This window comes from Calliphora vicina, chromosome 2 (genome assembly GCF_958450345.1).
Source record: "Calliphora vicina chromosome 2, idCalVici1.1, whole genome shotgun sequence".
NCBI classification, from domain to species: domain Eukaryota; kingdom Metazoa; phylum Arthropoda; class Insecta; order Diptera; family Calliphoridae; genus Calliphora; species Calliphora vicina.
Window position 1 is genome coordinate 49,618,247 of NC_088781.1, and position 27,829 is coordinate 49,646,075.

A 27,829-nucleotide genomic window follows, 5' to 3' on the forward strand; every position below is an offset into this window, starting at 1 on the left:
GCTCGTATCCGAAATGTCCAATTTACCATGATTAAGGCGCATAAATCAGGGTGAATTTGACTGATATCTTTGGTTATGTTGAAATCTTAAGAAATCCCCATTATAAATAGCCTAATGAGGTAAAATCGCACAGTTCACAAAACCTCAAGGTGAGAATGTCCAAAGAGGCATGAGCTGTATGGCAGGTAACGCTTTCTTTTGAAACCACATGTCCATATCATTCAATTCAGACCAACAGAAGTTATTAATCATCGTGCTATAGCCTTCTTGGATCAGCCAATTAGACAGATGTATCTTCAATATTATGGTTATCAACGGTAAAATTTCGGTAATCCATACTTAAAACCCTTTATCTAAATTTTAAATTAATTCTTGTCACAACAAAAAAGAACTGAATGAAATTTGAAACAATTTAAATGAATTAGGCTGAAATGAATTTCAATTCAAATGAATTTGTAAAAAGGAGTTGCAATTCGTATTCAATTCAAATGAATTACACAGAAAAAAGAAATTCATAATTGGAATGAATTTTGTAATAAATAAATTTCTAACATTTTTGAACAACATAAAAATAAAAATTAAATTGAAATGATATTTTTCAAGCCTTCTAGATTTTTTTTGAAAACATAAAATCAAGGTGTATTAAATAAGGTGAAGTTACGAGCCCAGCTGATTATTGTTTATTTATTTATGATGTGTTTGAAAGTGTCAAAAAGTTGTCTACTGTTTGTTGTTGACATTCACAATATTTGAATTGAAAATAATAAAAAAAACTGAAAATTGTTTTAAAAAATTTTTGCAGTAAACAAAATAAGCAGTATTGGAAATTTTTTGGTGAAAATGCATCAACTTTTTTAGAGATTGACTTCCTTTTTAGTCCATGAGATTTGTTTTCCTGCTGATTTTCAATACCAAATTCCTTGGAAGAATTTGGTTGTGTATTTTGGACGTGCGAGGGTTTTACACAGACAGACGGACATAGCTAAATGGATAGCTGGATAGTTCCACTGGAATCACCAAACTTTTTATTCCCGTTCGACGTTTTTAATATTGAATCTTCCAAAAAATACCGTGTTAGAGCTAACTACTAATAAATGATACTTTATTTGTTTGTTTTTTATATTTTTCATATAAAAAACTACCAGTAATTCATTTATTTTTTTATTTGTTTGTTTTTTATATTTTTCATATGCCATATTACTTTTGACATTCTCAGTCTCTTGACAACTAAGAAATATTGTCTTTGTTGTATTTGTTGTCGAGACGCTCTCACCTGATTAATACGCCTTGCATAAAATATGAACAAAATCATACTATTTAAGAAATTATTTATAAATGTTATGAATTGAATTCAATGAAATCAAATCATAATATTTATGTTGAAACTTTTTTCTGTGTACAATTAGTTTCCAATTAAAATGAATTTGTTAATGTGAATTCATTTCCAATTCGTTTGAATTGAATTGATTTTGAATTCATTCAAATACATTGGAACAATGAATTGCAATTCAAATGAATGAAATAAAAACAAGTAAGAGTACTATATTCGGCCGTGCCGAATTTTAAATACCCTCCACCTAAATATGATGGTATAAAAGCTGAAATAATATAACAATTGTTAGAAAAACTAGTTTACGCAGAAGATATTTTATTTCAAATGTACAAAAAATTGTATCTAATTCAGCAATTTATAACTGAAATTCCTATTAGAACGTTTGACACAGTTAATTATTGTCTTTCAATTGAGAAATTGTCGTCTAAATTTAATTTTTCTAAATCTTCGTGTAAATTATTATTTTCTTACATAGGTAACCGTAAACAGTTTGTTGGAACCGGGTTAAACGATCTACAATATCTGAGTGTCAAAGTGGCGCACAGTGGTATGAGAAAAAAAAAGAGAGAAATAAATCTGTAACTTCAAAACCCTTAGTCCGATTTTAATGAAATTTCACATGCGCAAAGGGGAAGTGTTGTCGAGTTTAAGTCTGGACCTCATGAAATGAAATTTAACAATTTATATACTTAATAATTAGTTAATACGTTTGGATCAACATTTTTCCCTTTTAACCTCAAGTGAAGAAACAGAGTATAAAAAAGGGTATACAAATAAATATATTTAGACAAATTTCAAAATATTTGGTTGTGGGACTTATGCGGGAGCTATGACCTATTATGATTCGATTGTCGTAGAATATTTTTACGTGATTTTTATGTATTTATATGAGAGCTGTGGCCAATTATGGACCAATATTCACAAAATTCAGTATTATGATTTTTGAATACAAATTACTGATCTGTGTACTATTTTGGTTTAATATATGGATGCTATCACCTATTATGGTCCTAAGTATTTAAGGGCTATTTTTGTAGAATTTCACATTAACAACGCTATTAAAAAGAGTGGACCTTATGTGGGAGCTATGCCGAATTATGCACCAATATTTAAAAAATCTTGTAGTACGATTCTTGGATACAAATTACTGATCGGTGTAATATTTGGGTTGAGTGTAGATTTTTATGGATATTAGTGCAGGGTAATGTGTTTTCCTGAAGTAGTTCTTATATGGAGGTTATGACCAATTATGGGCAATCATCATAAAATTTGGTTCATCGATTTTTGTATATATTGAATAAATTTGTTTTGAATTTCAACCTGATAACTATATTTGTAAGAAATTCATGAGGATATTAGTGATTTTCGGGAGTGGACCTTATATGGGAGCTATGGTTAAATATGGACAGATATTCACAAAATCCAGAAGTATGATTACTGGATTCAAATTACTGGGTCTGTGCGTAATTTCATTTTGATATCGATATGTTTTTAATATTTTTTAATATCGATATCGATATGTTTTTAATATTTTTTAAGGTTAATATCTTTTTTCGGAAATGGGGCTTATAGGGGAGCTATGACCAATTATCGGCCAATCTGCATAAAATTTGGTACAGTGATATCTATATATATGAGTATAATTTTTGTCGAATTTTAGCATGATAAAGATATTTATAAGAGATTTATGAGTACTTAACTGATTTTTGGAAGTGGACCTTATATGGGAGCTATGGTCAAATATGGACCGATATTCACAAAATCCAGTAGTATGATTTCTAAATATAAATTACGGATCTGTGTAAAATTTTGTTTTGATATTGATATTTTTTAGATATTTATGTAGGTTATTGTGTTTTTCGGAAGTGGTCCTTATATGGGAGCTATAACCAATTATCGGCCGATCTTAATAGAATTAGGTACAGCGATTTTGGTATATATGGGGATTATTCATGTCGAATTTCAACTTGATAGCGATATTTATAAGACATTTATGCTTATTTAAGAGATTTTCGGAAGTGTACTTTATATGGGGGCTATGGTCAAATATGGGCCGATCCACGAAAAATTTTGTAACATAATTTCTTTTACTACGAGACTTATTTTTGCTGAATTTTATGTGGATATTCCTATTCTGTAGGCATTTATAGACCATAGAACCATATTTCGGGAAAAAATTTGTATGGGGGCTAGGAGAAATCATGGACGGATTCTTATAATTTTCACCAGAGTTACTCCGTTTATCATAAAAGTAACGAGTGCAAAATTTTATGATATTAGCTGCAATATATTTACAAAAAATGTCCAAAAATATGTGAAAATTATTAATTTTTTTTTGAGGTTGTCCCACATTTTCATTCATAACTTTGGTTCCACTGTACTGATTTCGCTGATTTTCAATACCAAACTGCTTAGGACAATAATAAACATTTTTCTTGTAACTCTACTAAGTTTGTTTGCGTATTTTGGACGTGAGCGTGTTTTACACAGACGGACAGACAGACGGACATGGCTCAATCGACTTAGAATTTCATAAGGATCAATCATATATATACTTTGTTGGGTCTCAGATGAATATTTCTCAATGTTACACACGGAATGACAAACTTATATATACCCTCATTCACCACTTATGGTGGTGGAGGGTATAAAAAATGAGTTAATAGTAGATCTATGGGGAATGAAAAATAAAAATTTAAGTTTCTTTTAGCAAATAAACAAAATTTTCTAATTTTGATAGGATTTCCGTCGATACCTAATAATTCAATTCCTATTCAGCCGCTACCTGACAATTCCAGTATAACATGGGAATTTCAAATCTAAGAATTGTTTGTCTTTGGACTATACTAGGTGATATACAAAATAAGAGTAATGCTTGCTGTCTACATCAAAAATTAGTTGAGTAACAAAACGACAATGATTATTGTAGATTTACATGCAAAATCAATTCAAAGGATTTGTAAATGAATTGCTATTTTCTTTTTTCTAATTCATTTGAATTAACTCAAAATCAATTCAAATGAATTGGAAATGAATAGCAATTCACGTTGACAAATTCATTTGAATTAGAAACGAATGGCAAATGATTTGAGTTTGAAATTAATTGCAATTAAATTTTACCAAATTTATTTGAATTTCATTCAATTAATTTTTCTGTGTGAAAAGAATTAATTCAAAATTTGCTAATTCAGTGCATGCATAATTCGCGAGTTAATTCAAAAATGAATGATTCATTTAAAACTTTACTTAATATGCCACCTGGGTAAAAAAAGTACACGAATTTTAAAGAAGGAAAAACATGTGTTGGTGATCCGTAGCTGTTGAAATATACCTTCAAAAGATTATGGTTTCCAAAAACGAATACAATTTCGAAAACGATAGAAAACGGTAAACTTTACGCATAAAATATAACTAATTCGCAGATCATATCTTAACAGTACAGTATTTCATTTAAATAAACAAAATTAATTAAAAAAAAAATAACAATTTAACATTGAGTAACTAATTGAAAATGTAAAGAAGCATTCCCTGACACCCCTTACATAACTTATTAATAAAAGCATTAAATAGATTCCACTCTATTGACAATGATTGAAAAATAATGAAATTCTTGTTATATAACAATTACATGAGATTGATGAACATCCAATTTTCTGTATTTCATATTTCTTCCATGGAATTTTTTCTCTCTTTGTTGTTTTTTTTTTTATTTTTCTTTTGAAACTGATTGATTTTAATTAACAATTATATCGATACTAATTGCATTTAAAATAATATTTATGAAATTGATAGACAGACAAACAAATGGACATAAATACAAACTGCAATAACAGGAAACTTGATGAAATGAATACAAAAAAAAAAAAATATAATAATAATGAAATCAAATGAAAAAAACTGAAAACAAATGTAATCTATATATATAAAAGAGTAACGTTACTGACTGACTGACTGATTCATCATCGCACAGCCCAAACGGCTGAAGCTAGAATCACGAAATTTTAACTGTGGGTTCCTCCCTCCCCAAAACGATCCGATAAGAAGGGATTTTTGGAAATTCGAACGTTTAGGGGGTAAAAAAGGGTAAAAACGGGTAAATTCGGTAACCTTATATCTTCAAAACTAATAAAGATACAAAAAAACTTAAAGTTGCATGTTACTCCATTTAAAAAATAAGCTGACAGGTGTTTCGTACTTTTTCGAAATTCGAAACATTTAGGGGAGAAAACGGGTAAAAACTGTATTTTGGTACTTTTTTGGCACCCTATGTATCTTTTAAACCAATAAACATATAAACAAATTTTAAATCGCATTCTTTACTTATCAAAAAATAAAAAATATAAGTTTGGTACTTTTTGGAAATTCGAACCCTTAAGGGATAAAAATTGTGTTTATTTTTGATACTTTTTCATAAAATATGTTTTTCTATAATTTGACATAGGCATACGAATATTTTATTATGAGCTCCCACCACGATACAGAAATTTATTTGAATTAAATTTTACCAAAGCAATGGGGATAAAAAAGGTACCAAAAAGGGGATAAAATCGGAAAAATACATTTTATTGAAATTATTAAGCCAATTTTGATAATTTTTTTAACACTGGTTCCTGGATTCATACAAAAATTAACTAACAGGGTGTTATTTGGAACTCGAGTGCCAAGGTGTATGTATATTGGGCCAAATCCGGGTAAACAGTTTGGTACTTTTTTAAAACATATTTTTTCTTGGGCACATTAACACAGATTTTAATATTTTGAGACATGTCTGTAGCATAAACAATTTTGGCAAAATGGAATATTTTTAAAAGTCGAACTTGAGGGGTGTTCGAGGAAGAAAAGGGAAATTGGTACTTTTCTCCTAATGGTACTTTTTTAATATTTTAAATTATTGCACTTATCGACATTAAAGTTAGCTGATTTGTATCTGAGTGAAGTTTGTGTTAGGCATAGGGTATAATATTTAGGTACCAAAATGTGTGAACAGAACTATAGGTACTTTTTTGTTCTTCTAATGGTACTTTTTTGAAATTTCTATAACAATGGACTTAGAAACATGAAATTAAACATATATGGTCCTAAGTGAGTGAGAATTCTAGGGGGAGACTTTTTGGTACTTTTTCTTTATTGGAATGGTACTTTTTGTAATTTCTTCACCAATGAACCTAGAAACATAAAATAAAGCTTATATATAAACCGAGTGAGTAGGAAACCACAAGTGTGGGTTTTTTGGTGCTTTTTCTATATTCTAATGGTACTTTTTTGAATTTTCTATAACTATGGACTTAGAAACATGAAATTAAGCATATATGGTCCTAAGTAAGTGAGAATTCTAGGGGGAGACTTTTTGGTACTTCTTCTTTATTCGATTGGTACTTTTTGTAATTTTTTCACCAATGAACCTAGAAACATGAAATAAAGCTTATATGGAACCGAGTCAGTGGGAAACCACAATTGTGGGGTTTTTGGTACTTTTTCTATATTCTAATGGTACTTTTTTGAATTTTCTATAACAATGGACTTAGAGACATGAAATTAAGCATATATGGCCCTAAGTGAGTGAGAATTCTAGGGGGAGACTTTTTGGTACTTTTTCTTTATTCGAATGGTACTTTTTGTAATTTCTTCGCCAATGAACCTAAAAACATGAAATTAAGCTTATACGGACCGGAGTGAGTGGGAATCTACAAGTGACTGCTTTTTGGTACTTTTTCTATATTCTAATGGTACTTTTTGAATTTTCTGTAATAATGGACATAGAAATATGAAGTTAAGCATATATGGTTCTAAGTGAGTGAGAATTATAAGGGTAGAGTTTTTGGTACTTTTTGTTTATTCTAATGGTACTTTTTTGAATTTTCTATAACAATGAACTTAGAAACATGAAATTTAGCATACACGGTCCTAAGTCAGTGAAAATTCTAGGGGGAGACTTTTTGGTACTTTTTCTCTATTCGAATGGTACTTTTTGTAATTTCTTCACCAATGAACCTAGAAACATGAAGTAGAGCTTATATGGACCGGAGTGAGTGGGAATCCACAAGTGCCTGATTTTTTTTACTTTTTGTATATTGTAGCGGTACTTTTTGAATTTTCTGTAATAATGGCCATAAAAATATGAAATTAATCGTATATGTTATAAAGTGAGTGAGAATTCCAGGGGGAGACTTTTTGGTACTTTTTCTTTATTCTAATGGTACTTTTTTGAATTTTTTATAACAATGAACTTAGAAACATGATATTAATCGTATATGTTCTAAAGTGAGTGAGAATTCTAGGGATAGACTTTTTGGTACTTTTTCTTTATTCGAATGGTACTTTTTGTAATTTCTTCACCAATTAACCTAAAACCATGAAATTAAGCTTATATGGGAGTGAGTGGGAAACCACAAGTGGGGGATTTTTGGTGCTTTTTATATATTCTAATGGTACTTTATGAATTTTCTGTAATAATGGACATAGAAATATGAAATTAGGCGTCTATGGTCCCAAGTGAGTGGAAATTCAAGGCGCTTGGTACTTTTTCTTTGTTCTCATACGTACTATTGTGAATTTACTATAATAATGGACCTAGCGTTTCCAAAAAACCAAAGAATTTCAAAACCGCGGTTTTGTTTTTTTTTGGGTTTTGTGATAATTTTTAAATATTAATTGTTATAGAAACAAAATTAGTTGATAATATAGGAAAGGCTATACAAATTTAAAATTCAAAATCGACGGGTTATGGTTTAGTGAATGCGAATTCAGAAGTGATAATCAATGGTACTATTTGTTTATTGCAATTGTACTTTTTGAAGATTTTATAATAATTTTAGGCACACATGATTTTAAATGAATTTGAATTCACAAAAGGTGACTTTAGTGGTAACTTTCTTTTGCATTTTCTATAATAATGGACCCAGAAATATGAAATTAGACATTTACAATTAGATTCACAAAGGGATACTTAATAGTACTATTTCATTCTTCTAATTGGGGTGGCGAAGCGCACCGGGTCTGCTAGTGTTTAATGAAAATGTTAAACAAGCGTTTTATGGATGGATGGCGAAATGGTTTTAAACATGAGAACATGTTTATTTATTTAAAACTTAAACACGTACATGTAAAAATAAAATATAATGCATACTTTTAGGCTTATTTTTGCATTGATTTGAATGGTTTGATGTTTCTCAATAGTTTGTGGACAGTTTAAATTGTTATAATTAAATACAATTGTTGTTGGAGCATTGCAATTTGATTTATAACAAGTTCAATTAATTCAATATAGCCTACAGAGTTTTTATTGTGAAATAAGCACAAATTAGCACAAATATCTAAGCAATTATTTTAAACAGTTTTTTAATAAACTAAACTATTATTTAAAGAAACAAAATTACTCACTTCTATCATATTCCAGCTTAAAACTGGACCTTATCACATCACTGGCCATAGGATCCATGCGAAATGTGAATGGTCCTCCATTCCCTCTTGCTCTGTCATCAGCATCTTTGGCTGCTATTTCTATGAACTTACGCGGGCTTACATTTTCAGGTAAAACAGGACGATAATCCTCTTTAAACACCGGAGCATTATCGTTGACATCCTTAACGATGACAGTTAAAACAGCCGTTGCTGTGCGCGGTATAAATCCATCATCCACCGCCAATATTTCCAGTTGATGTCGTTCATTGGTCTCACGATCCAAAGATCTTTGTATGCTTATCGCACCCTTATCGCTAATAGCAAATTGACGTTTACGATTACTGGACCTCACCAGTTTGTAGCTGACCTTACTCTTGCCACCCTGATCGGCATCCGTTGCCTTGAATTGCTCTAAAATGGTGCCAACTTTTGTATCTTCATACACCGACAACTCTATGCGATCGCGTTCAAAGTGCGGTGAGTTATCATTGATGTCACGCAGCTTAACCACCACCCATGAATAGGCCAAGTGATATTTGTCACTATCATTGTCGCCCTTGTCGTTGACTTGTATGCGAAAACGAAAACCACTACTCTGCATGGGATCTTCATAGTCCAAAGGTTGTATGATTTTCAAGGAACCAGTACCATCAGTATTACGTACCATTGTAAATTTGTCCGAACCCAAACCACTGTTGGGCACTACTTTGTATTGAAATGAATTCGTTTCATCCTCATCCTGCACCGTCACCGTGAGTATGGGTGATTCTGGTATATAAGTGCCATTTGTTTCATCCACCTCCGTAAACCATTCATCTTTGGTAAACATGGGTGGCATATCATTTAAATCTTTAACTCTTATAGAGGCAGTGCCTGTACCCTTAAGGCCTCCCCCATCCATGGCCACTACTTGTATGGAGTAGTCAGGCGTTCGTTCACGATCCAGACAACAAACTGCTGTCTTGATTACTCCCGTATCCGATTCTATTTCGAATATGGGTGCTCCCGTTTCTTCTTCAATGACATTTTTCTCTATGGAATATATTAGTTTGGCATGTGTACCCTCATTGGGATCATCATAGTCTACGGCTGACATGGTCATCACAGCCAAACCGGCTGTGCCATTTTCCGTTACATTACCATAATAAACGCCCTGAGGAAATTGTGGTGTATTGTCGTTGATATCTTTAAGATTAACTTGTATGTCGGCATAGCCGACGAGTCCTTCGCCGCCCTCATCTTGGGCAAAGACCGTGAATCGCCATTGCGGTCGGCCATTCGGTTGATCGCGATCAAGGGGCTACAAAAGGATGGAAAAAATAAACAATTTATTATCATTAGGAAATATATTTTATTAGTATTAGTTGGAAAATTACAATTACATATAATTAGTTAAACAGAAGCTAAATTTAAATAAATTTTCCATAAAACTTATAACGATCAAATTGTTCAAAAATAGTTTTACTGAAAACTAACTAAAAAAATTATTTTAAATTATTACACCGTACGACACTCAATATTAGACACGAACCTGATGATATACGTCTGAAATAATAAATTAAATGGAGAAAAACTGCGTTTTCAGTTTTTCATTTCGTGATCCTGTTTCCTTTTAAAAGGACTTCAAATTTTCAGAAGAGTACATTTTTAAAAAAATGTTTTAAAATACTTTTGATCATCCCACTATGTTAAATTTGGTCTCAAATGATCAAGAAGAGTTGTAAACTATTTCGTATTATTTTTATTTTATCCTGTAAGGATCAAAAGATGTCAAAAATGTCCTTTCAAATTTTTTCCTTGAATAGATTTCCAATAATTTTTTTTTAAAAAAATAGTGAGTTAAAGATCTAAATATTGAATACCACATGCCAAAATTTCATCCTTCTATCTTAACTACTTAAGTGTTAAAAAATATTTTAAATATGAATTATTTGATTTTTTATATTTTATTTTAATAATATAGCAAAATCCGATGTGAAAAGCAACGAAGAAGACTTTTTAATAAACAAGTAAAATGGTATAGTCGGGCAAGCCTGACCTTATGATACCCTATACTGGGTATATGATTATAAAAAGTTTTCTTTTGATATGAAATTTATTTGTGTTGAATCGTATTTGAATACACACATTTTCGGTAGTGGGCCTTATATGTGAGCTATGACTAATTATCGACCAATCGTCACAAAATTTGGTGAGATGAATTGCGAATATATGAAACATATTTGTGTTGAATTTTGTTTGGATACTGACATATTTCAGAGATTTGTGTATACTAGGACCGCCTGGTGGTCAAAATTTGACCACTAATAACGATGTTATACAGTTACTTTTGAGTACATATATACAAAAATATTTTTCACGTGTGTGTACAAATGCATGTGTATGTATTTAGATGTGCATAAACATATTGTTGTTGTTTTTCAAGGAAATTTAAAACGCTTTTTACCACTTTTATGGAAAGAATTTTTAAAAAAAAATTTATATTGTGCAATTCTAGAGAAAATAGCCTCTTAAACCATATAAGTTTCATCAATATTGGTGGACAATAACATACTTAAAAGTGTACCACAAAACAACGTGTGGCCTATTTATATATAAGATTAATGACATTTTCGAGAATGTTGCTTATATGGGAGCTATGGAATATTGTTGACCGTTCGTTTGGTCGTGAGAGTTCGGCTTACTTACAACTTAAATGTGCTGAATTTGGTTTGAATATGTTTATAATTAAGATATTTATTAGAGCTTAACTATTTTCAAATAGGCCAATTGTATGGGGGCTAGGATAAATAATGGGCTGATTCTAACCAAATTCAATAGCTTTTGTCCTTTGGGCAATATAAAGGTTTGTGCCAAATTTTATCGAATTATCTTTAAACCTGCGACCTGTAGTTTGATTACAGAGTTTACATGGATGGACGGACGGACCGACGGACATCGCTTAGTCGACTCAGAAAGTGATCCTGAGCAGATTGGTATACTTTAACCCAATACCGCCCACTGTAACATATACGTAACACTGACATTCATCAATATTTAACTAAATTGTCAACTTAATAAATAATATACAAATGTGTATTCATGTTTATTTTGTGTTTTAATGTTCCTTCTGCAGCAATAACTGATTATTTCGTTAGTTCTACTCTTCTTGTGGTTGTGTAAGGTTGTTTTGTAAAGTGTGTTTTTTGAAAGCTTGAAAAAAGTGAATTATGACGACACGAAGAAGGTAAGATAGTTAATTTTATATATATATATTATTTTATACATAATTATTATATGCATACTTAAAGAAAACATATCAAATTATATTATTTAAGTGTAAAAAAAAATATTTGAGTTATATAGTGTACGGTAGAAAGTGAAGAAAGCAGGTGTTACGTATTTGTAACACTGGGCAGCACTCAGTTATTTTTGGACCACTTTTTTTACGTTACAAATATGAACAAATATCAACATATTTGGCATTAGTTTTACTTTTAGAGTATTTTTTTTTTTAGATACGGGTATTTAACATTGGAAGAAGCCACACAATATCTTGAGGAGCTTTTGTCAGATGATAGCCAGGAAAATATTATTGAACAAGTGGTCATAGAGCCGCCGAGAGCTAACTATTTGCCGTCTGATGAAGACTCTGGAGATGAAGATGGTGGTGGACTCCCGCAAAATTTGCCCAAAGCTCTACTTATACAACCATGCGAAATTACAATTCGGAAGTCGGGATCATGTGGCGATGATGATCAGGAAAACGCGGAAGACATGGAAAATGTATTGCTAGAGCAGACATTGCAAGATGTTATAAATAACTCTTCTGATAATTTAAATATTGATTGCCTTAGATCTAATGCAACTACACCGTTGAGTGTAAAATCATCTGCAGAATCGCCTAAAAGAAAAGCAGTGGAAAATAAGATAAAGACCCCATCTAAGGTACCTCGTGTGCAGCATTTTGACTCTGCCTCAGGTTCTACAAAGAAACCAAGACCATCAAAATGTAAAAAATCAAAGTATGCCAAAAGATTACAAAGTGAAACTATTCAGTGGGTGGAAGATGAGGATGTATGGTGTCAACGTATATTCCCTGAACCCGACTTTTCTGATTGCACTGACTTACCACCCTACGTGCAATTTGAGAAGTTTTTTGACGATGAGTTGGTACAAATGCTATGCAATGAAAGTAACAGTTATGCAGTATATAGTGGACAAGAGAACCCAAAAATATCGATGAATGAAATGCGAGTTTTTCTTGGAATCCTGATTGTTACAGGTTATGCTTCAGTTCCTTCAAAGAGAGATTATTGGACAAATGAAAGCGATCTTAAAAATGAATTGGTTTCGGATTCTATGCGTAGAAATCGCTTTGATACAATATTTCGTAATATACATTTTATTGATAATGCAAAACAACAAGGAGACGATAAAATCTGGAAACTACGACCATATACAGATGCTTTAAAAACACGTTTCTTGAAGCACTTTCATCCTGAACAATGTCTATCTTATGATGAATCAATGATTGAATATTATGGTCGTCACAGCTGCAAACAATTCATAAGAGGAAAACCCCTTCGTTTCGGTTACAAAATGTGGAGTTTAAATACTCCGCTGGGATACTTAATAAATTTTGAAATGTATCAAGGATCAAATCCCCGTTTAAAGCCTGAATATTACACCAGGTATGGGAAAAATATAACTCCATTGTTTTGTATGCTGGATGAATTTGATGAAAATGTTAAGCAACTTGAATTTTCAATTCATTTTGACAATTTATTCACGACAGTTAACGCTTTGGTTGGTCTAAAGCAACGCGGTTACCATGGAACTGGAACAATCCGAGAAAATTGCATACCCAAATCATGTCCTTTACCTTTAAAAGATGTATTAAAAAAACAACAGCGTGGTCATATTGAAAGTATAAAAATGGTATCTCCTGCTATAAAAATTACCAAATGGGTTGACAATGCAGTTGTATCTGTAGCGTCCACTATTCATGGGAAGGTACCTATCACCAAAATAGCCAGATTTTCCCGAACGCATAAGAAAAGAATTATGGTTCCCTTACCACATGCTATAAACGAATATAATAAAAATATGGGTGGAACTGATAGAATGGATCAAAATGTAAATGCATATAGAATTGGGGCGCGAGGAAAGAAATGGTGGTTTTCAATATTTACATGGTTAGTAGATGTTTCAATACAAAATGCTTGGATTCTACATCGCAAGGCAGGTGGAAGCATGTCCCAGTTGAGTTTTCGCCGATCAATAGCAACTCGGTATTGCAAATCTTATGGCAGTAACAAACCACCTCAGAGTTATCGTCGTTTAGCTACAGATGAACAAGAGTATTCAACCAGATATGATGGGGTAAATCACTTTGTCGTCGAAACAAAGGACAAAAAAAGACGTCGTTGTGCAGGTTTGAACTGCTTGTCTCATCCAACTTCCATGTGCAAGAAATGTAATGTTGGTTTGTGTATCAAATGCTTTGAAAAATACCACTATTTTCTAACAACAAACTAAATAACATTAAAAAAATTTTATGAATTACTATATTTGTTTATTTATTTTTTATTATTTTCTGTATTTTTTATTATTTTTATTGTGTAAAACACATTAAATTAAAAAAAAATGTTTTATGTTATCTTTTATGTAATAAATGGAAGTTTTTGTTAAGTTTTGTTTATAATAAATATACGTTTTATTTTGAAAAATGCTAGGCCCAAAAATTGTATGTACTGCCCACTGTTACGTATATGTAACAGCCCCCAAAACCCAATCTAGGACAAATGGAAAAATTTTTTTTATTAAAATAGGTTCATTAAGCTAAGGTAAATTGCTGTTCAAAATTTCATTGATTTATATAGTCTAGATCGCTGTGGGCATTAAAGGGTTAAGGTGGGTGTTGGGACAATGAAAAACTGAAAATACAGTTTTTCTGCATTAAATTTTGTAGATTCAGACGTATATCATCCAGTTCGTGTCTAACGAATTTTTTGTCTATTTGTCGGACGGTGTTATCCCTAAATACATAATTAAACATTTTCATTGAGTTAAATTTTGTTTAAAATCCCGGTTTTTAATAATTCATTTATTTAAAATGGAAAAGTTTTTTACTTTAAAATATTGTACATTTGATTTTTTTATTCAAAGTACAAAAATATCAATGTTTGCTGCAATTTGTATTTTATTTAAGAATTTAATTATTGTCATTTGCGTATCGCCTATGTTAATGTCTATGAAATAATTAAATATATAATTGACTTTTTAATCACATTATTACTTTTTTTTAATTTACATAATAGACTATGTATATTATATAAAAATAACATATGCATAAAATTTTGTGTTTTATTGCAATTAAACATATTCAAAAACTAAATATACTAAGAAATTATTCGAATATCAGCTATTAAATAATCAACATTGTCTCTTTCTTACGAAAAACCCAACTACAGTTAATCCAATTAAAGTTTGATATATACCCCAGGAGGTCGATTGTGGTTCTGTGAAACGGTGAAATGGAAAAAAACTTTTCATTTTCGTTTTCATATGAACTTTTCATATTATCATTTCACAAATTGGTATTTTCATATGAAAACATTTGAATTTATTTATAATTTTTTCACTAAATGAGAATTCATTTCACAGTTTCACAGAACCAGAAACGACCCCCTGGTGTATTAATTTAAATATCAGTAATATATTCGAGGAACTATACCTCTATATTAAAAAACACAACATTTGAGGAGAATAAAAAAAAAATTTAATTTGGGTATTTACGAATTCTTTCTTCTACAATATTTTTTTCAGATTATGGTAAAAAATATGGTATTCTGGGGAAATTATGCTCTTCAAATCTATTAAATTAAAGCACATATTTGGAAGTATTGAAAATGAACCAGAATATATGAGTTTCGGTTCAATATCACGTATATATGCACGCAGAATGAAAGAAAATATCTTAAAATCGTATTTGACACAAACCTCAATTGAATTTAACCACACGCAGAGAAAAAATATAATTCTCATCAGTTTCATCAGTTTGCTGTTCTCACGGCCAATTTATATTGAAAAGGAGAGCACTCTCCTAGACAAGGATGGAATATGCGCAGCATTACCATCTATAAAGCTCTATTTCTACAATGATCTTCAAACTAGAATATTCGAATTCTAGAGGTTTCGATGTTAATCATTAATCATTTAGTGTTGCCATACTTACAAACAATGCTCAACTCAAAGATTTTATTCAATGTTATATGTTCCACAACAATGTTAATAATACTCACAGATATGTTTAAATTTTGAGAGGAACTGCTTTTTGAGTGGCATTATACAGCTTTAAACCAACCGTTAAAACAGTTATATTACCCAGCAAAAACTTTTCTTACAAATAAGCCGAAAAATAAGGGGAATTTGACGATTCAACTACTTATTTTTCTACTGTAAGAAGTCATTATTTTTGTTCGCGATGTCCCAAAAGTAATCCTTTATATTTTGGCCAGAAATAAGTTGTTTTGTTAGTAGAGTTATTTATAGAATTTTTATTTACACAAAAAAATAAAAATAAAAAAAATAAGTCGCAGACCCGATTCGAACCTGCAACCTTCTGTTTGGTAGTCTGCCGTTGTGCTCACTACACCACTGCTTAGTTATTTCATTGTGCATCAAATAATGGTTTTCACACAGTAATGCAATATTCTTTTCTGTTTTTCTAAAAAATAAACATGCAATAAAAAATGGGCAAATTGAAAAAAAGTAACAGTTTTTTTGTTTTGTTTGTTTATTTTGTATTTTTAGACTTTACTACTTAAAAAGTATGTTATTAAAAAATACATTATTAAAAATATATTGTAGCCTTTGTAAGCGAAGTTTTTGCTGGGTAAAATCAGAGACATAACTGTATAAGAAATATCTAAAAAAAATTAGCCATAACTGTTATATTGTAGAAATAAATTTTTGTTTTTTTAAATAATAGTTATTCTCAATGAAAATATGTTTTGCTTTTCAATAAGTGTTATTCATATTAAATATTTTTTTTCGTTGCTCATAACTTTTATTTTTGATTTTTATGTTTTTACGTTGCCTTATAAGAGTTATTCACAATAAATATTTTTTTTTTACTCATAACTTTTATTTTCGATTTAACTTCACCTGAAGTATCTCCACTTCAACCAATATCCGATTTTCTGATTGACGAATCAACGAATCTAAATACGTCATCGTTGTTCGGAACATCAATTAGAGAACTTGAATTGGATTTATCTTCAGAAGGTGACAAAGGAATACATCGCGGGAGTTATTAGCAGCTATAGCTGAAATATAGAGCTTTAAACCTATGAGACTGGACGTAGAAGCCGATTTGTTGCAATATTAGGAAGAGAAAAAGGATACTTTTGCAATTTTTAAATAAATTGGTTCATATTGTCTATGCACTGTCGGCTAAACGGCTTTCTGTTGAAAGAGCATTTTCTGCTTTGTGTATTTTGTTGACAGAGAAAAGGTGCAACTTGGCGGACAATGCGTTTGCTAAAACATTGATTGTGAAACAAAATTCTTTATAATTAAAAAACACACAATAAAAACATCAATCTCATACCAAGCTTATTTTTTGCGACTTTAAAGGTTAAATTCAATGTATGTACTAATAAAATGCAACCAAGGTGGCGAAAGAAACTTTTTTTGAGTTATGAGCAACGAAAAAAATATATTCTTTAGAATAACTCTTATTAGGCAACTTAAAAACATACAAATTGAAAAAAAAGTTATGAGCAACGTAAAAAAATATAAATCGAAAATAAAAGTTATGAGCAGTGTTGCCAGTTTAGCCTTTTTGAGTCTAAATCTAGCCTTTTTATTTACTCTTTAGCCTCGAAATTTTGGTTTTAGCTTCGTGGCTTTTTTCTAGCCTTTTCTTAATTTCAAAATTTCGAGACTAAAGAGTAAATATAAAGGCTAAATTTATATTTGTGAACCATTTTCATTTTAATTCATTACTGATTTTCATTTAGCTTTTCAACATACTCAAGAATTGTGCAGCATTAAAAGAACAAATAAGTGGTTCAAAATGCAATAGAGTATTTTATATCTGAAAGCTTAAATGTCTAGCAAATTCTCTTTCAAGACAAAATTGTTATTACACATTATATTCATCATTATATAATGGACAATAGCCCCACAAACTCTTGAGGGCTTGTGATACTCGATGGCGATCAATAGCCGTTAAACGTCTTGTGGATCTATGCTTCGAGTTAAAACCCATTTTGTTTTAATTTCGTCAAACCAGCAATTCTAAAAAGCCAAACTTTCAAGTAATTAATACAATGATTATAATTTGGCGTACCATCTTTTTTAAAAACAGTATTGCACAAAGTACAAAAAATAAATAAATCATTTGCTGTTTTCTGATTTAAAATTCAAGGAATTTGATCCATTATCGTCGCCAATTGAAAATTGTTTAATGTTTTTGACACATTTTTCATACTAGTTTGATGAATGAGAGATAAAATAAAGAACGTTTTAATTAGTGAAGATTATGACAAAAATAATACGACAAATTAAACTAATTGAGCAATTGCAACAAAGATTACCATATGAAAACTCTACGCAAAATCAATTTTTTCCCGTTGATAATAAAGTAGTAAAACCAAAAAAAATATATTATGTCATATTGATAGTGAAAAATTAAAGTGCTAATAAAATTACGAAGCTTAAGGCTCAGTTGCAGAATATATTAAACTACAAATGGACAAATATAGAACCAACAATGTCCATTTTCTGACATGGTTAATCTAGTATTTAACTTTTTAGTACTTCCTTTAAGTAAAGCAGATGAATTTTATGAACATATTTTCTAATTTTTTATTTAAAAATAAATATAAACCAAAATTCTTAATTTATAATATTTTAGCTTTTTTTCTAAAGCGGTTTAGCTTTTTCTGGCCTTTTTTTGAAGCCAATATAGCTTCTTTTTTCGCCAGCTCCTGGCAACACTGGTTATGAGCAACGTAAAAAAATATTTATTATGAATAACTCTCATTTGAAAACGTAAAAATTATTCATTGATTTATGCCTAACTTTTTCAGACTCAAAAGATTTAATAACAGTTATTTTTGGTCTCTGATTAAAATTCAAGTACAAATTTGAAACAATATTGTTATGAAATTGCACTGTCAATTTGAGTTCAACGGTCTGTAACGACTGCTTGCAACATTCGTCATGTTTATAAACAATTCCATCAGTAGAAGTTTATACTTAACCCCAACGTTGATAATACTCAGTTATTGGCATTGTTTTTAAATATGGCAACATTGACATTGAAGCTTCTAAAATCTCTAGAAATAGAACATTCTTAACAAAATGTCTTCAATCTTTCGAAAAAAATATTTAAAAAAAAATAGAACAAATTTTTAATATTTTTTGTCCGAAATCAAACTTTTTTGAGATTTTTTTCAAAATGGGCAATTTTTTTTCTTAAAATAAGGCTAAGATATTTTCCTTGAAGACCTATTTGGTCGCTTAGTAGGCTGCGAGTGGGCTATCTATCCATTCCATTAAGGTGGTTGTAGTCGCTTAGTGGGATGCGAGTGGAATATATATCAAACTAAATGTTTTTTAACTCAAGACACACAGTTTTTGACTTTTTTTTTACAAAATCTAACTTTTTTTCCAAATGTTCCCTTTTTATACCCTTCACCTTCGTGAGAAGGGTATATATAATATATATATATTTGTCATTCCGTTTGTAATTTCTACATTTTTCATTTCCGACCCTATAAAGTATATACAGTGGTGGCCACCAATTTAAGACAAATACTTGAATTTTTTTCATCAACTGAATTTTAAGTGCGATAGAGCCAAAATAAAAGGACCTCTAAGGGTATGAAATTTATTATTAATGTTTCTAGTTTCTGAAAAATGTTTGGAAAAATCGGTAAAACATATATGGACAAAGATATGTGGAAATACGTTGACCCACCTCAGCGAACATCCGCTGTTAATAACATGATATGACCGAAACTAATGGAACTAAAAATACGAAATTTGGTCCGAATATTTTATAATAATAAAATTATAATGATATAAATGTGAGAAAATATGTTTATTTAAAAAAAAATTTTTTTGGTCAAGTTGTAGAAAAATCTTATGTGTTCGTGGTGAATATGTATGAATTGACACAGTTGAATAAAACACACTTGTGTGTTAAAACAGTCCTCATGCATACATATTTGTAGAAATATTTGAAAAAATAATTGACAATCCCGTGGAATTTAGCAAACAATTTTTGTCTTCAATTCCTGGCCACCACTGTATATATATCGATTAAGCCATGTCCGTCTGTCTGTTGAAATCAATTTTCTGAAGACCCCAGATATCTTCGGGATCCAAATCATCAATAATTCTGTCAGACATGCTTTCAAGAATTTTGCTATTTAAAATCAGCAAAATCGGTCCACAAATGGCTGAGATATGAGGAAAAAACCAAGACAACCTCGGTTTTTGACCTATTTAACCAAAAAGCTCTTTAGAGCAACACGAAATCCCCCATATATATAATGTATACATATTGTTACCATAGTGTGCAAATGCGCTAAGTCCCTTTTAACAAATTGTACAAGAGACACAAAAAACGTTCTCAAATACTTGGTTTTAAATATTATTGAAATCTGTCAATGTAGTTTTATTATTATTTTGGTATATACAATCATCAGGTGAAATCATGTACCTATATTAGACATTGTCATTTGTAGAAAATTTCAGCCAGCTAGCTACTTTCGTTTTGGCGCTATCGTGTTTTCAAAAGATAGACAGACGGACATAGCTAGTCGTCTTAGATTCTTATGAGGACCCAGAAAATATAGTTTTGGTAAAATGATCAATATTTCGATATGCTACAAAAGAAATGACAAAACTAATATTCCCCCCAATCTTCTTACGAAAAGAGTGTATTTCTACTTATTCACGCGTTTTATATTAAAATCTCAATTTTCATAAAAAGTGGACTTAGCACATTTGCATTCTAAGCTAACCTTATGTACATATGTAATTATAATACATACATATGTATAAATGTACTTATGATTCTAACCAGTCTTTTGATTTTTTAAGTTCATTTTCATGTTGTTGTTTTTCTATTATTTCTGTTTTTTTTTTTTTTTTTGCAATTTTTGTTGTTTTATATAAAAGTTTATCATGTTAACAGGATTTTCGTCTGTGTTTTACATAATCTTTATATATTTTTGTGGTGAAAACAGTATTAAATTTTTGTTAAGTATTAAAAAGCTTTTAGTTTGGAAACAAAAAAATAAAAAAAAACTAAATACGAGATAAGGATGCAACAAATTAATGAATTTGAAAAAATATTTCCTTAATTCAAATTAATTGCTGAAATATAAGTTGAGGGGACAGAAATTATATATTGTCAATTAAATCAAAATCAAGGGTGGCTACGGATTTTAATTGTTAAAAAAATATAGATATAGCCCAGCTGGAAATATTCTAATTAATTTTAAACCATTCAAATTTAGAGATGTAATTAAAAGTTGTTAATTAATTTATCTGGATTACCTTAATGTACATACATTGTACAAATATAGAAGATAGAATAAGTTTTTAATTTAATTTTGTGTTTATTTTGTTTGCATTTAATAAAGACTACTAATATGACCATTAGTACAAGACCAATGTTATTCAGTTTGGTTGGTGTAATAAAAACAGGAAAATGGAAATGAAATACAAAAATTACATAGAATAACCTTTAGCTTTACAAAATTAGCAAAAGGATACAGAGAATAAGAAAAGTTTTTTAATGGAGTTATTTAATATAAACCAGAAATATATAGGGACCAGTTATTTTCAAAAGATTATCATTTAAAAATTCATTTCATGTAGTAAATCAGTGAGATAATTTTACATGAGAAATTTGTTCATAGGAAATTAAAAGAATCACAACAATGAAAATTAAATTACTATAGAAATGAGGTTTTATGTCTGTTAATGATTATTTTTTAAATTACCAATATGACTCTTCTAGATTTTCTAGATTAATCAATTTGATTTTCTGATATGTAATTGATTTGTACATATTATTATTTTAACACTTTAAAATTAATTAAGAATCTTGATCTTCACTTACCTTTAAAACAAAAATATCGCCCGTTGTGCGATTTATATCAAATTTACTATTAGCTGTGTTGTCAGGATCAATACCCTGACCGGTGAGAAAATATACAATATTTATGGGTCTATCTACATCGCCATCGGTGGCAGTAACCTTGAAAAAAGAAAGAAGAAACAACATTAATATATTTTTAATAAACATAGCTACAATAAATTTATAATAATCGTTATATGTAGGAGAAAATTGTCTCAATGCTATATTTAAATTAATAAATTAAACATAAATCACACGCATGTACAGCAACCAGCCATTAGCCTTAAAACATTTACATATTTTGCAGCAACTGCCAATTATTATATATTTAATATTTTTTTGCCTATCTTGTGTCTGTTGTCCTGCCTGACTTTTTGTTTAAATATTTGAAGTCAAGATAAAGCTTATGTTTGTAGTCATGTGTCATGCATGTATATAGTAACATGACAAAAAAAATATAGCATTATATTCTCGTGTACTGAAGGTATTGGTACGGTAGTGTGGTGGTAATGGCGAAGAAATTGTCATTTTATGAAAATTGTTATGGCAAAAATTAACCCATTGGGAGTAAATGGTTTTCAAAACTTTACATCAAGGTCAATATTTATTTATTTGTAATTTGCTACATAAACATTAAACATCCTGTATTATAACAAGAAAGAGAGTTATATTCGGCTTTGCAGAATCTTATATACCCTTCACCAAATTATACTTTAAAATAATATTTTTTTAATATTTTTAGGTAAACAAAATTTAAAATTTTTAAATTGTTTTTCAAAATTTTTTTTTTTTGAAAAAGTTTTTTCAAAATTTTTTAATTTTTTTTTTGGAAAAAGAGTTTAACAAAAAAATTTTTTTGATGGAAAAATTCGGGTTAATAAAATATTTTTCCGATTTTGACCCATTGTAGATCCAACTTACTGTAGCCTATAGTAATCCGGATCTATATCAAAATTAGGCCAAAAATCGAGGTTTTGCCATTTGTGGGCCGATTTTGTCGATTTTAAATATCAACCGAGGCGGAAGAATTCCCGATATATTGATATATGAATCTTGTATGTAAGTTATTTGGGAGCTACGGAAAGTTGCTCATATTCAGACGGACAGACAAATATGGCATTATTGACTTCGCTATTTATAACGATCCATAATATTGTGCTTTGTTTGGGTTCGCAAATGAAAAATGTAGAAATTACAAACGGAATTACAAATTTAATATATACCCTTGCCACTCATGATGAACGGTATAAAAAGTAATAAAATGCTTCAAGTTCATCAAAAAAGTTTAATTATTATTTAAAAGACTTTTGGCGACTTTTAATTTAAAAGAAATTTATAATTATTACTTAATTTTGGCCCTGTTTCTACGTCATAAATTTCTTCTTAGAATTTATTATCTCAAAAAGAGAAGCATAGTTCTAGGTATGTTATTTAGCTCAACATTTAAAAAAATAGTACCGGCAATATCCGGTTCTTAAGCGGTTTTAAAATGTATGCATGAATTTGTTGTTGCTCGTAAATTGTACATACACGCATATATTTTTAACTACGTCATTATAAATGGTTTTACGCATACATACATTGTGTATGAGTCTATATTACTGTGCACAGTAAAACAAATAGTAAAAATTTTTAATAAAAAATAATTTAAAAAAGGAATCATGAATATTAAAAATAAACAAATAATAAGCTTTAAGTTTTAATATCTGTGTTCTTTAAAAAAATATTCAAGATAACTCTTAAAGACTAATTGCTATGCGAATCATTGCTTTTTCATATTCATTTAAAAAACAAACTAATTTCCCGAGTTTTTCAAATCCTATCTTGGCACTTTTCTTTTTAATTCCGAGCTTTTGTATAGCTTATTCCTATTATCTTTAAAGTTTTATTTTAAGTGACAATTCAGATCAATCAGGTTAATTGATTTCTTACAAAATCTTGATAATAACATATTGGAATAATTCTGGTTATTTCCATATTCTGTCAAGTTTTACCACAATTTAATTAAAATTTTAAACACAAATTTTAAACACAATATAATTTTTATTCGAATGCCTTTATGCCGAAGTGGGTATTTAAAAACCTACATTCCATTTTCCAGAGCCTTTTTATACCCTACACCACCATAGTGGGGAGGGTATAATGCGTTTGTGCAGATGTTTCTAACGGCCAAAAATATTAGTCTAACACCCACCCTAAAGTATACCACCTTAAAGTATACCGATCGACTTAGAATCACTTTCTGTGTCGATTAAGCGATGTCCGTCCGCCTGGTCGGCTGGCTGGCTGTCCATGTAAACTTTGTGCGCAGAGTACAGGTCGTAATTTTGAAGATATTTCGATGAAATTTAATACATATTATTTTTTCGGCTCAAGGACCAAGCCTATTGAAACTGGCTGAAATCGGTCCATTATTTCACCTAGCCCCCATACAAATGTCCTCCCGAAATTGGACTTTATCGGTCATAAATGTTTAATTTATATATGTATCTACACAAATTCCGCTCCAAATAAGTTTCATATACACAAAATTCATGTCACCAAATTTTGTTACGACCCTTCACCAAATTATACTTTAAAATAATATTTTTTTAATATTTTTAGGTAAACAAAATTTAAAATTTTTAAATTGTTTTTCAAAATTTTTTTTTTTTGAAAAAGTTTTTTCAAAATTTTTTAATTTTTTTTTTGGAAAAAGAGTTTAACAAAAAAATTTTTTTGATGGAAAAATTCGGGTTAATAAAATATTTTTCCGATTTTGACCCATTGTAGATCCAACTTACTGTAGCCTATAGTAATCCGGATCTATATCAAAATTAGGCCAAAAATCGAGGTTTTGCCATTTGTGGGCCGATTTTGTCGATTTTAAATATCAACCGAGGCGGAAGAATTCCCGATATATTGATATATGAATCTTGTATGTAAGTTATTTGGGAGCTACGGAAAGTTGCTCATATTCAGACGGACAGACAAATATGGCATTATTGACTTCGCTATTTATAACGATCCATAATATTGTGCTTTGTTTGGGTTCGCAAATGAAAAATGTAGAAATTACAAACGGAATTACAAATTTAATATATACCCTTGCCACTCATGATGAACGGTATAAAAAGTAATAAAATGCTTCAAGTTCATCAAAAAAGTTTAATTATTATTTAAAAGACTTTTGGCGACTTTTAATTTAAAAGAAATTTATAATTATTACTTAATTTTGGCCCTGTTTCTACGTCATAAATTTCTTCTTAGAATTTATTATCTCAAAAAGAGAAGCATAGTTCTAGGTATGTTATTTAGCTCAACATTTAAAAAAATAGTACCGGCAATATCCGGTTCTTAAGCGGTTTTAAAATGTATGCATGAATTTGTTGTTGCTCGTAAATTGTACATACACGCATATATTTTTAACTACGTCATTATAAATGGTTTTACGCATACATACATTGTGTATGAGTCTATATTACTGTGCACAGTAAAACAAATAGTAAAAATTTTTAATAAAAAATAATTTAAAAAAGGAATCATGAATATTAAAAATAAACAAATAATAAGCTTTAAGTTTTAATATCTGTGTTCTTTAAAAAAATATTCAAGATAACTCTTAAAGACTAATTGCTATGCGAATCATTGCTTTTTCATATTCATTTAAAAAACAAACTAATTTCCCGAGTTTTTCAAATCCTATCTTGGCACTTTTCTTTTTAATTCCGAGCTTTTGTATAGCTTATTCCTATTATCTTTAAAGTTTTATTTTAAGTGACAATTCAGATCAATCAGGTTAATTGATTTCTTACAAAATCTTGATAATAACATATTGGAATAATTCTGGTTATTTCCATATTCTGTCAAGTTTTACCACAATTTAATTAAAATTTTAAACACAAATTTTAAACACAATATAATTTTTATTCGAATGCCTTTATGCCGAAGTGGGTATTTAAAAACCTACATTCCATTTTCCAGAGCCTTTTTATACCCTACACCACCATAGTGGGGAGGGTATAATGCGTTTGTGCAGATGTTTCTAACGGCCAAAAATATTAGTCTAACACCCACCCTAAAGTATACCACCTTAAAGTATACCGATCGACTTAGAATCACTTTCTGTGTCGATTAAGCGATGTCCGTCCGCCTGGTCGGCTGGCTGGCTGTCCATGTAAACTTTGTGCGCAGAGTACAGGTCGTAATTTTGAAGATATTTCGATGAAATTTAATACATATTATTTTTTCGGCTCAAGGACCAAGCCTATTGAAACTGGCTGAAATCGGTCCATTATTTCACCTAGCCCCCATACAAATGTCCTCCCGAAATTGGACTTTATCGGTCATAAATGTTTAATTTATATATGTATCTACACAAATTCCGCTCCAAATAAGTTTCATATACACAAAATTCATGTCACCAAATTTTGTTACGATCGGTCCATAATTAGTCATAGCTCCCATATAGACCCGCATCCGAAAATCACTTTTACATGCATAAATCGCTTAAAAATGTTGGTATACACACAAAATTCAACATAATTAACTTTCATACAGACATTAATCACACGACCCAATTTCATGGTGATCGGTCCATAATTGGTCATAGCTCCCATATATGGCCCACTTCCGAGAATCACTAAAAAATATAAATTTTAATAGAAAAATATTTTTACTCAATTAGTTAGTGTAGGGTATTATATGGTCTGGCTTCACCGACCATACTTTCTTACTTGTTGTTCTGAATTTTTGATTTCCCTATGAAATCAAATTTTTTTTCTTGAATAATAAAATTCTTCCTTCCAAAATCTCACAACAATAGATTTGCTTCGTATTCTAGTGTTACTATGTGTGTACACTGAACCAAATTTCTTATGAAAATATCCTTCACTGGCAACACTTGTAAAAAAAATCAGTTTCGTTTTTTTAATTTCGGATTCACATGTATAAGAAACTCACACATAGACTGCTGGAGACCAATGGTTTAAACATTTATACAAAATCATTGATATTTTCATAAATCGTGCATCTGTTCACAGTTAAACCAAATCGTTGATCTTTTCATAGTTTAAATTTTAAACACATTTATGGATCTGTTCACAGCTAAAATTTTAAAGGCAATCGTGGATCTTCATAGTTAAGCTTTTAACCAAAATCGTGGGTCTGCTTTAAACCAAAACGTTGATCTTTTAAGCTCAATATTTTTTAACAGTAAAACTTCTGAATACATTCGTGGACCTGTTTTAAAAATAAAATAATGGATCTATCAACAGTTAAATTTCTTGCATCCTTTCCCAGTTCGTATTTTAAACATAATCGTTAATCTTTTGAACACAATATTGAAAGTAATTGAAATAGAATTGTTGATGTTCTCACAGTTTAACTTTCAATTCTGTTATAAACGAATTTGTAGATTTTTTCTTAGTTAAATTTTTAAACACAATCATGGATCTGTTTAAAACGCAATTGAGGCTCTTTTCATAGGTAACGGTTTAGACATAATCATGGAATTGTTTAACACACGAGTTTTTTATTACTTCAAATTCATTATCAGCTTAATTTTCTATATTCAGAGGAAGCCCTATCTCTGCCATATAGAAAACACGATTTTTGAATGGTGAGTTTTCATTCAATAATTTTAATTCATGATGAATTCTATCAAATTTTAATTCAATTCATATTTTGAGATGTTGAAATCAACTTTCTGTAATCCCCAAATATCTTACGTACTTGATTCATACATCAATATATCCGCTATCCAGTTCGTTTCCCATTTAAAATCGAGAAAATCGGTCCATAAATGGCTGAGATAACTGAATTACTAAGACGTTAATATAAACAATGTGGATATCTGTAGATATTTCAAAGACCTTTGCAACGAAGTATATAACGCCATATTAAGTTGGACCTATAATGGGTCAAAATCGGGAAAAATATTTTTTAACCAGAATTTTCTTTTTCAC

General features: G+C 30.0%; 1 protein-coding gene across 2 annotated transcripts in view; it reads right to left on the reverse strand.

Moving 5' to 3' along the window:
• CadN2 (Cadherin-N2) overlaps positions 1–27,829 on the reverse strand; it is a 408,037-nt gene that overhangs the window by 77,410 nt on the left and 302,798 nt on the right. For both annotated transcript variants that reach the window (XM_065501890.1, XM_065501891.1), the window contains exons 5-6: positions 21,867–22,004; positions 8,714–10,034 (exon numbers count right to left, since the gene is read on the reverse strand). In XM_065501890.1, coding sequence (XP_065357962.1) covers positions 8,714–10,034; positions 21,867–22,004 — 1,459 coding nt within the window. The remainder of the gene's footprint in view (positions 1–8,713; positions 10,035–21,866; positions 22,005–27,829) is intronic.